This window comes from Monopterus albus, unplaced genomic scaffold (genome assembly GCF_001952655.1).
Source record: "Monopterus albus unplaced genomic scaffold, M_albus_1.0 scaffold53.1, whole genome shotgun sequence".
Lineage (NCBI taxonomy): Eukaryota > Metazoa > Chordata > Actinopteri > Synbranchiformes > Synbranchidae > Monopterus > Monopterus albus.
The window spans coordinates 1112230-1123791 of NW_018127933.1; the positions used below are offsets into that span (position 1 = coordinate 1112230).

General features: G+C 42.6%; 2 protein-coding genes across 2 annotated transcripts in view; one reads left to right on the forward strand and one right to left on the reverse strand.

The window, feature by feature from the left end:
• The window catches only part of pycr3 (pyrroline-5-carboxylate reductase 3), an 11005-nt gene extending 4620 nt beyond the window's left edge, over nucleotides 1-6385 (reverse strand). Inside the window, exons 1-3 of the mRNA XM_020601913.1 lie at nucleotides 5543-6385; nucleotides 3115-3208; nucleotides 2973-3037 (exon numbers count right to left, since the gene is read on the reverse strand). Coding sequence (XP_020457569.1) covers nucleotides 2973-3037; nucleotides 3115-3208; nucleotides 5543-5989 — 606 coding nt within the window. The 5' untranslated portion in view covers nucleotides 5990-6385. The remainder of the gene's footprint in view (nucleotides 1-2972; nucleotides 3038-3114; nucleotides 3209-5542) is intronic.
• A 6-nt stretch (nucleotides 6386-6391) lies between these two features.
• Nucleotides 6392-11562, forward strand: part of bmb (brambleberry) — a 5848-nt gene continuing 677 nt past the window's right edge. The window contains exons 1-11 of the mRNA XM_020601949.1: nucleotides 6392-6790; nucleotides 7674-7924; nucleotides 8370-8498; nucleotides 8595-8780; nucleotides 8890-9112; nucleotides 9221-9337; nucleotides 9448-9627; nucleotides 10377-10583; nucleotides 10674-10821; nucleotides 11322-11380; nucleotides 11474-11557. Of these exons, the coding sequence (XP_020457605.1) occupies nucleotides 7676-7924; nucleotides 8370-8498; nucleotides 8595-8780; nucleotides 8890-9112; nucleotides 9221-9337; nucleotides 9448-9627; nucleotides 10377-10583; nucleotides 10674-10821; nucleotides 11322-11380; nucleotides 11474-11557 (1582 nt within the window). The 5' untranslated portion in view covers nucleotides 6392-6790; nucleotides 7674-7675. The remainder of the gene's footprint in view (nucleotides 6791-7673; nucleotides 7925-8369; nucleotides 8499-8594; nucleotides 8781-8889; nucleotides 9113-9220; nucleotides 9338-9447; nucleotides 9628-10376; nucleotides 10584-10673; nucleotides 10822-11321; nucleotides 11381-11473; nucleotides 11558-11562) is intronic.

An 11562-nucleotide genomic window follows, 5' to 3' on the forward strand; every position in this document is an offset into this window, starting at 1 on the left:
TATTGTTAAATAGAATAAAGTTCAACTATTGTTAAATAGAATAAAGTTCAACTAAACTCACTGTTTTGCTTCCGTTACGTTTTAGCATGCGCCTTATAATACGGTGCGCCTTATGTATGGGTTAAGTACAGAAATAGACCCCGTAATTGAGACTGCGCCTTATAATCTGGTGCGCCTTATGGTGCGCAAAATACGATATACTAAAAAGGTACATTAATATTTCATGTCAACAAAATATGATATGCAAGACACTGGACACTGCATTCATATGTTTACTTTAGCACTGCACAATAAATATTAATAAATGCAATAAATAAAATGTAGGTTTCTTGAACCATTAATGCTCATACATAAAGCTGAACTTATGAAATCAGTGAGTTGCTGTGGTGCTTTAGCTCCAGTCTTGAGGGGCTGCTATAAGGTTCTCTAACCACTAGATGTCACTGTGCTGCTGAGTTTAGAGTCTTTTTGAGTACCAACAAAAAAAGCCCAAGACTTTCATAAGGCTTCTGCCACCAATCATTAAGAAACAATTGATAAAGCCCAGCTCCCTTAATTGATCATTCATAACTCCTTGATCATAGTTTAACCTAGAAGTCATTTGGATGCGCCATCTTGAAGGACATCCTAAAGCTATTTTTCCTGTTCTGAGGAGCAAGGAGGCTGACCTTCATCTTTAGTAAACTGTGATGGGCATTTTTCAGTGTTCTAATGCCTCTTGTCCTGCCATGACATGTATGTCCACAGGAGTAGTAATTTGCCATCAAGATTACTAACAGGTTAACCTCAATAACATCCAAATGTATGCAGCAAGATACACCAAACTCTGATCAGATCTTTAGTCCATATGGAGACCTGTGGTTTAAGCAGGAAGCTTCTCTATATTGCTCTGCCATTATTGCATTCACAGTGAATCGTAATCAAAAAGTTTCTAATTTGGCATGATTTGCTTTACACAGGACTTACAATTCGTCCCTCTGTAGCAACAAGGCTAGCATTACGACGGACTGGTGTGCAGAACCCCCACCCATAAGAAGCCTGGTCTCAAACAGCTACCACGATCCTGCCTCTGTCCACCCATCCTACCAGGAACTGACAGAAAACAAGAGGAGGAAACCTACCTGAAAGCGCCCGAAGTTCCTGGACGATGGTGCACTCACTTTAACATTTACAGGAAGAACATTTCCTATAGCAGAGACAAACTTTTAGACCCTTAACTTCTTCACTTAGAATCTGCCCTGTATTAACGACACTTTGACTCACCTGACAAGATGCCCTTTGCGATGCCGAAGGCCATATTCCCAGCACCAATAAAACCGACCTTCAGCTGTGAATCCATCTCAGGGTCCATTTTAATCTGAAACAGCAGCAGAGGACAGGTTAGAGCAACAGCAATGGCCTCTGACATCAGTGATTCACAATTACCTAAAAGCTCAGGGGGTGAATCACAAGTGTGTATCACACTGATGTTATCTATGATAATAGCAATTACAGCTGCAACAAGTAGCTCGTTAGTCACCCGACACAAAATTAGATGGAAACTATTCTGATCATTAAGTAATTGTTATTATCTCCACCAAGATTATGTTTTTGGTTCTGTGTGTGTTGGTTAGCAAACCCCACTTAACACATATTTTCTGCCATAATTTGGCCTGTAATGAAGACAGAACCCTGAAATGTTCCGGTAAGATGCACAGTTTAACTGCCTGTCATACCCTAAAAGATGATCTGGATCCCGTCTGGATCAACAATGTCAGGACACATTTTGTGCTGTCCTGGATCACATTTTTCACAAAGGACCCATTTTCCTGAGCGGATGTTGTGACTTGGCGGAGGCACATGCCACGATCCTGCCTCTGTCCACCCATCCTACCAGGAACTGACAGAAAACAAGAGGAGGAAACCTACCTGAAAGCGCCCGAAGTTCCTGGACGATGGTGCACTCACTTTAACATTTACAGGAAGAACATTTCCTATAGCAGAGACAAACTTTTAGACCCTTAACTTCTTCACTTAGAATCTGCCCTGTATTAACGACACTTTGACTCACCTGACAAGATGCCCTTTGCGATGCCGAAGGCCATATTCCCAGCACCAATAAAACCGACCTTCAGCTGTGAATCCATCTCAGGGTCCATTTTAATCTGAAACAGCAGCAGAGGACAGGTTAGAGCAACAGCAATGGCCTCTGACATCAGTGATTCACAATTACCTAAAAGCTCAGGGGGTGAATCACAAGTGTGTATCACACTGATGTTATCTATGATAATAGCAATTACAGCTGCAACAAGTAGCTCGTTAGTCACCCGACACAAAATTAGATGGAAACTATTCTGATCATTAAGTAATTGTTATTATCTCCACCAAGATTGTTTTTGGTTCTGTGTGTGTTGGTTAGCAAACCCCACTTAACACATATTTTCTGCCATAATTTGGCCTGTAATGAAGACAGAACCCTGAAATGTTCCGGTAAGATGCACAGTTTAACTGCCTGTCATATGAGGAGCAAGGAGGCTGACCTTCATCTTTAGTAAACTGTGATGGGCATTTTTCAGTGTTCTAATGCCTCTTGTCCTGCCATGACATGTATGTCCACAGGAGTAGTAATTTGCCATCAAGATTACTAACAGGTTAACCTCAATAACATCCAAATGTATGCAGCAAGATACACCAAACTCTGATCAGATCTTTAGTCCATATGGAGACCTGTGGTTTAAGCAGGAAGCTTCTCTATATTGCTCTGCCATTATTGCATTCACAGTGAATCGTAATCAAAAAGTTTCTAATTTGGCATGATTTGCTTTACACAGGACTTACAATTCGTCCCTCTGTAGCAACAAGGCTAGCATTACGACGGACTGGTGTGCAGAACCCCCACCCATAAGAAGCCTGGTCTCAAACAGCTACCACGATCCTGCCTCTGTCCACCCATCCTACCAGGAACTGACAGAAAACAAGAGGAGGAAACCTACCTGAAAGCGCCCGAAGTTCCTGGACGATGGTGCACTCACTTTAACATTTACAGGAAGAACATTTCCTATAGCAGAGACAAACTTTTAGACCCTTAACTTCTTCACTTAGAATCTGCCCTGTATTAACGACACTTTGACTCACCTGACAAGATGCCCTTTGCGATGCCGAAGGCCATATTCCCAGCACCAATAAAACCGACCTTCAGCTGTGAATCCATCTCAGGGTCCATTTTAATCTGAAACAGCAGCAGAGGACAGGTTAGAGCAACAGCAATGGCCTCTGACATCAGTGATTCACAATTACCTAAAAGCTCAGGGGGTGAATCACAAGTGTGTATCACACTGATGTTATCTATGATAATAGCAATTACAGCTGCAACAAGTAGCTCGTTAGTCACCCGACACAAAATTAGATGGAAACTATTCTGATCATTAAGTAATTGTTATTATCTCCACCAAGATTATGTTTTTGGTTCTGTGTGTGTTGGTTAGCAAACCCCACTTAACACATATTTTCTGCCATAATTTGGCCTGTAATGAAGACAGAACCCTGAAATGTTCCGGTAAGATGCACAGTTTAACTGCCTGTCATACCCTAAAAGATGATCTGGATCCCGTCTGGATCAACAATGTCAGGACACATTTTGTGCTGTCCTGGATCACATTTTTCACAAAGGACCCATTTTCCTGAGCGGATGTTGTGACTTGGCGGAGGCACATGCACTCTCCGAGTGCTCGTTTCTACAGCAAAAATGTCTGAAAATTTGCTGATTAAACTTCCTCAAATGTAAGATGTTTTTCCTTTATCATATTTTATGGAGTGCTTGTTAAGTAGAACAAGGAATATGAATGCATCCCTTTGGCCTGGCATAAATTACGGCATTTTTCACTATTCATGAAAATTAATCTCCCTATATTACATATTTATTGAATGTACACACATCCTTTCAGGTACTGCAAAGAGACATGCCTGGAATAAGTAATAATCCAAATTAGAATGTTGTTTTGACATGATTTTTTTTTTGTTTTTTGTTCGTTTGTTTTTGTTTTTCAAAGCTTGAGTAAAGTGTTGCTCTGCCCAAACCTGTACACGTGCTGTTCATTGACAGCTGGATCAGGACCAAAACATTTTTATGGTGAACCACATACACAAATTCATTTGCAGGTTCAGTTTCTTAACAACAAGGAATGTTAAAATAATTTTGATTTTAAACAAGAAAATGCAGGTTATAGATAAATATTTACAATACTTGTACATAAATCTGAAACAACACAGTCAGGCACCAACATCACTGGTGGTCTAAGCTAGTTCAAATATCCAATTCAACAGTAATGAAAGTGTGGCGACAGTGGAAGCGTGATGGAGCACAATGTGGAGCAAGGCAACAGTAAAACACAGACATAAAATGAAAGTTATGTGCATGAGGCTGTTAACCCAGAGCATGCTGGGAGGGATCCTAACACGCCTACCTCATGCACCTGCAATCACATGATCAAAACTCAGCCAATCAAATCAAAGTCCTCAAACTTATTCCAGAACCAAATTAGTTGAATGAAAATTAGCAAGGTTATTTAAGCTTGATATCAGCATGTGAGCCCGAATTACAAAACAAGGCCCAGGTTGAGGCAAGAATTCAGATAGCTAGGAAGTTAAATCCCAGCTGACTTGGCCCTTCCCCTTCACTGTTGCCACAGCCTTCTCTATTGTGGGCCTTTTTGTCATGCAAAGGCATCTTTAACCCAGATAAGATCTTATGGGGCCAGAAAGCTGGTTTCTGCAGCAGAAAAACCAGTCTGTCCTTAAATTTGATTACTCCCTGGAATTTTTACCTGCAGCTAAAAGCTGAGTGATCATATTTCTGGAAGGCTTATTGCAAACAAAAGAATACATCACAATATCAGAACATTTGCTCTTTTTCCCTATATGACCAATAGAATCTTTTTAGGTTCGACTGTTGGCTGGTGAAGTACTATCAAGATGCCAGTGGGAGCTGCAATAGGAAGTCAGTTGGCAGCTACTATTTTTGATAACCTAATCATTTGTCAATTCTCATGCAAAAAGTACAACTATTTTCAGGCTTCAGCTTCTCAAATGCGAAGATTTGCTACTTTGTGATTTGACGGTTTAGTGAGCCTGAGGAGAGACTCAGAGAAATACATTACACTTTTTTTTAAACTAAATAGCCAATCAACAACAACGAATTGATGCAGTCCTACAGAGATGGTAAATCTTACCTGTAGGTTTTGGACTAACAAGACAAACCACTGGACTATGTCGGCTTTGTAGGCTCCTTAAGGTAACTGTGATAGTTTTTATTAGACCAACTAACTGAATACTCTGTTCATCACCTACCCACCAACCTATGCTACTGCCAGAATGAGCACAAGGCTGAATCAGCAGTTAAACTACTGAGCCTGAGTAATAAACTGAGTGGACGTCAGAACAAACCCAGAGGCACACTGATGGCCAACTAACATTCAACCCAGACAACACATGACAGAAATAAATGACAGTTTTCACAGTTATGATCTAATGGCAGACTACATCGCATCCACGGTATCGCCCCTACAATTAAATCCAGGTTCTGAGTGGTATCGTCCGGGCAGGGCTGCGGCCAGTGCAGCACTGATGCTTCACCATCCGAGTCTTCAGTCACTTCGTCATTCCTGTCTGCGTTGACCCCAGCTCCGACTAAGGGGTGTCTGGACTCCATGATGGCAACCATTGTCTTTTCATAGCGCCACCAGCCCTGTATCTTGGTGGGGGCCGGGGAATTGGGCTCTCTCTTGCACTTGTAGTACGCACTTTTGAGGAGTTTCCAGCGAAACTTCAATTGGTCCACAGATCTGTGATAACCGGCCGCTGTCATCCTCCTGTGTGCCACCTTGAAGAGTTTGTTATTTCTCACTTTCCTCCCGTCTAGGCATTTCTTCATGTCCAGTTCCTTGAGGATTTCAAGAAACAACTCCGTCTCCTTCACGTCCCAGTTTTGCTTCTTGATACCGGAGTCGTCCATTGTTGTGGCAACGATGCCTAGTTAGCTCGACGGCTAGCAAACGTTAGCCTATCGATGCGATCTTCACACGCTAGGTTGCTAATTAGCATCTCAGGGGCAGAGGTGTGATACTACAGGCTTAGACCTGAAGCGTTAACTATATTTAACCTACAAGTCGTGGAAACTATGTCAGTAAGATGTTAAAGTCCTGCTCTTAAAAGCCACGATTGCTGAAAACTAGCCCTGTGATGCATATGGCTAGGGATAACCAGAAAATAATCCCGAACAGATTAGATTAGAAATACAATGCACGTGTTTCTTGTTGACTGGACAACCATAAAGTAACACGGAGTGACATAAATACTATAACTGGCGATACCGTGGGTGACACCAGCTAATGACGGCGATAGGATATTTATTCACCTGATGTTTTTCAGATTTCCTGATGTCCGACGTTTTCTAAGGTCCAAGATGCAGGTTAATTTGAGCTACCAAGTCCGTCCGTCCGATTCACCCGGACCATCCACAAAACTATGGATTGGTTTGTTTTGTTTTTTTTTATCTCTTCATCGCTGCACCAGGTGGGCGGCGCATTTATTTTCATCCGCGTATTCCACACGATTCCACAGAGTACCTATCGATTTCGGCGTGATATAAATCGAGCACACCTTAAACCCGGTCCCAAGTAGGCAAGCATTTCCATTGGCTGCTTCTTCGTTGTTTAGGGCGGGATGAAAATTTACTTGTCATTCCCATCAGCTGTGTGAGGGAGATCTGGGTTTAGCGTTTTCTGGGTGCGAACGATCCTTCTGCAAACAGCAGGTAGGCTTTTAGACGTATTTTATTTGTGCATTTAATCAAGCATGCATAAATGATCTTGGCATTTTATTCACATATGTTACTGTAAAAAGTAAAAACTTCCTGCGCTTTTTATTTTTTTCTGCTTAAAGTAAAATGAATGAGCGGGGGGGTTCATTCATTGTTTGCCTTTTCCCCGATAAAAATTAATTCACTCGTTATCATTAATAAGATCTGTATTCCAATGTCTAAACGGTGTTTCGGGGGTATCCAGTTGTAGGCGAGCTTGTGCAGCCGGACAGACAGACATGCCCGGGCAAAGCCTCCCTGTGGTCTTCATTCAAACATACAAATGAATGGATTATTGTCATGCATCAGCTGCTTCTTTGGCTGACAAGACACCAAAACGTCGTATATGCCAAGTCAGAATACTGCATAAACGTGTTCAAACAATCATTTGGTTATATTGGTTCTATTCCATCTAGTGACATCCTTCAAGTCCCCACTGGTCTGAAAATGTTATCGCTTATAGTAGATGTTTGAGCTTCACTTTGCTGAATGATTTACGCTCACATTCATCTACCCTGCTCATTTTAAATGTGAGTTTGACATGTTTATGGAGATATAAGAAAATAGCTGTTTTTAGGAAATGGTTTGTAAAGTCCTACAACAAATAGGCCTGCTGTGATACAAGTTGAATGAGAGTTGCACTGCCATTTGTTGTAAGACAGTATGATAACAGGACTAGACCGATATCTAGTTAAAATAGTATTAATAGCAACTAAATAAAACTGTTTTCAAGAAGATGCAGAGAGACAGACGACTTAACGTACAGACACCCAAACAGGATTTCATGAAAGAAGGAAAAACTTGTTTCCCAGTCTTTTCTTAGGCTGTTCTGTTGCAGACATGGGCCATCTCCAGTACTTCCTCGTCATCTTCAGCATGCTGGGCTGTCACTGTCCTGCAATCAGCGGGCTGTTTGAGTGGCTGAGGCAGGCAGAAGCACCTCCAGCTGCAGCACCAGTTCCACCAGTAGCGGCAGTTCCAGCACTTCTCGCAAAGGATGCTCGGTTTGAGATGACTACTGTGGATGAGAAGTTCTTGGCTGAGGCAAAGCAGATGGAGCTTAGTCCTCTAGACAGCTGTCATTACAGGGTAAATATGGTCGTCTGGTTTCTCAAGCTTGGGAGCAGGTCATGATGTGTCTAATTGAATCCTATCTGGGACATGCATGTGACATTTGAGTAGCTTTAAATTCGATTCCTAAATATATTTCATGATATAATTTTATATAAGCCATTTACAGCTGCCTCCAGCCTCTTCAAAACAATACACAACTGTGACATGTTCCACATTCTTATATAATTACCACATTGGAGAAGATGCCACTTTCTGCTGTCTTCTGGCAATTATTAGCTGACTAAGCATTACAGCTCTAAAACACTGGTGTAAAGCATTTCCCAACTTTGCTATCAAATAATAAATGGAAGAAGTCACAACTGTGTTTGCTTATACATTTCATCACTGTAGGATCAGAATGGCATTGTGTTCAGTCGTTTGTCTGCCTTCACATCTGAAGAAGCGTTGTGCTTCCTCGCAGGTGGTTACCTGGCTAAAGGCGAGCTGTGAAAGCCTCTCAGAGGAGCAGCTTGCGAAGCTCGGAGTGGCCCTGTTCAACTGCCAGGCAGAGATTGAGGGGCGTCGTACCTACCCATGTACAGAGGAAATGGTACGCGTTTACAAAAATTCAAACTGCTAACAGTGTTTGACATTAACAATGTTGTTTTCCCCAAATGATGTCTGTGCTGTCATTTGGATGTTTCAGACTATCAAACAATGTACAGCTGAGATGGACTCTGACACCTGGAACGCGTACCACATAGTGAGCAACAGAGCACGCTCAGTTTGCTATGCGACTCGCCAGCAGCTCTTTCGGCGCAGAGCAGAACACACAGTCAACGCTCTCATCTCCACAGCTGCCAGCCAGCTGGATGCCATGAAGGACCTGAAGGTAGAGCGGTATTAACAAAGCTTGTTCAGCCTCGTGCACATTTTGGGGTCGGATCATGCTCAGATTCTGCCTGGGTCTACGTGGCTCTGACTGTGGTGTTTTAAACCAGGAGGGCCAGCTGGAGCTGAGGGAACTGACTGCAGCCTCCTTGCACAAGCTGCTTGAGGGCCACAGTGCTCTGCAGGCCCAGCAGGGAGAACTGTATGAAGGCCAGGAACAATTGGGGAGTTCACTGAAGGACAACCTGGAGCGTCTGGGTCAGGAGAAGGCCCTCATTGCCTCTGGACAGCAGCTGGTAGCCCAGCTCATTCAGGGCATTACAAAGAGAATGGGTGAGAGCTTTGATGTGTTTCATTAAGATGCTGACCAGCACGTTTGATAGCATGTCTGAAAACAGTTGTCTGTTCCTCAAATAGAGTATTTCTCTCTTCATCCTTTAGAGAACATGAGTGAGCATCTGCAGATCCATGGCTCTGAGGTGCAGGACAGTCATGAGGCAATTGTTAAGGACCTTGCTGATGTCAGACACCAAGCTCAGGACATCTATCAGAAAATTGGTAATAAAAACAGGGCATCACAAATTAAAACCATCACATGATTTCAAAATTTTGTAGTTAAAATCAGTTCTGTATTAAATTTAAAGTCCCCCTATGCTATGCCTGATCAGACCACAGTATACTGGAGCTTCTGCAGTACCAGGACCAGACCTCGCAGTACTACAGTGACCTGATGAACAAACTGGAGCGCATGAACAGCACTCTGGGAGTCATGCTGCGCTACATTGATAACTTGCAGAGCCGCATAGAGGAAAGGCTTCAGATGATCCAGGGCTACCTTGGCTGGGCAGGTGAGACAGCAGACCCACAGTGGAATGGAAAAGGGGACATCCCAAGTGTCTTGAAAGCACCGTTGTATCCCTCATTTGCATCTTTTCCTTGTGTCTTAGTCCCACAAGGAAAGATGTGAGGAAATATTAATGACATGGGATGTCCTTTCCTCAGATCCTTCATTCATAGTGTCTAATCACCAACTGATTTCTGATAAACTTCACCAAAGGACAGTCTCATGTATCCTCTGTCATGGCTCCTCTAGCACTATCCTCAGTCCTCGTTCCTCAGAGCCACTATAAGAGATTTGGAACGTCCTCGGTCGACTGGAATGACTTCCGGGTCAACCGAGGACATCGGGGTGATTTTATGAGAGACATGAGATACTTGAAAGTTTGTTAGTTTTTTTTATTTATTTATTTATTTTTATCTGCTACAAAGAAATGTAACATGTTTGTAATTAAATACAGAAATTTCTATGAATCCTTTTTGGCATATCAAGATCTCACTGAAATTTCTGCATTTTACAACTGTTGATCTGCTTTTACAAAGCATGAAGGATGTAAAAATGGAGGAAATAACACTTTTCTGCTCAAACACCCATGAGTTCAAAATATTGCAGTAAATGACAGTCAGCCATTAAGATGCTTAAACCAGCCCAGTGTCCTTCACAGTGAGTGTGATGTCCTTAAACCTCTAAAATGTGAAGTGTTACTTTGTTTTCATCATGAATCGGTGACTGTTTCCCGTGTGCTCTTCATGCTAACAGGTTTGAGCCTGACAGCCATGTGGACATGTGTTGCACACACAGGCTACTTTGTAGTGTGTGCAGTCCTGCTGACATTCCTGCGTTGTCCGGGTTTCTCTCGAGCCATGCTGCTGCTCACTGTCCCTCTTAACGCAGTGGCCGAGGTCAACCAGCAGCCAGCGCTGGATCTGTCCAGCCTCAGCCTGCTGCTGCTCGCTCTCTCTCTGGGTACAGACCTAATGTGGCTAACAATACAGATCATTTTTCTAATATGTGTCGCTCACAATGTGGTGGTCTCTCTCCCCCTCATGCCTGCAGGTCACTGGTGTGTGAATCAGCTTTGGGCGTGCTTCCAGGTCAGAAGACAGCTGGCTGCTCCACTGCCGCTGGCCCCGTGTGACACTGTGGAGCCACAGAAGCAGCAGCCATTCTGCCACACACATCCAACATCCTCTACACCACAGAGGTGAGGCTCCAGATGATGGCTGTTTTCATTTAGCCTGACAATTCAAAGTGTTTGTCATATGCACAGTTAGGAAATGTTTCCCTGTACAATGAAATTCTTACTTTGCCATCCACATGAATGCCACAACATACAAATGAAATATAAAGTAGATAAACACAAAATCTAAGGCACTTTAAGCAGCAAATGCAGCAGTATAAAAATATATAATATAATAAGAGAACGTATGCAGCATGTGCAGCAGTCAACAGTCAATGTGCAGTTGTTATGCATGTGCAATTAAATTCCTCAATTTAACAGAACCTCATTTGTTCAGAAGCCAAAGATATTCTGTTTACAATGATATAAGAACAAATACTTGCTGGCTGCATACTAATGCTGGTCTTCATATAACACTTTGTGCCAACATAAATGTCAGCATTTGTGCATCAGTGCCAAAGGTAAGTGCTCTTATTGCTTCACAGATGGTTTATTTAATGCAGTCTGTCTTATTTTATCCTCAGAGATGAAAAGGATGGCTTCACTGAGCATGAAGACCTGATCCAAGACAGCTTCATATCAGGTGGGAAATGTATACTGCACCTTTGACAGTAAGATGTCCATAAACATACCTTACCAGATTCAGTTACTTATGGTCTCATTTGTTTGTGTCCAGGTGACCTCGGCATATCTGCAGTGTCTCCCTTACACAGGAAGCCAATCCCACAGTCCAGGTTTACACCCATAATTGGTTCACCCAGTTAC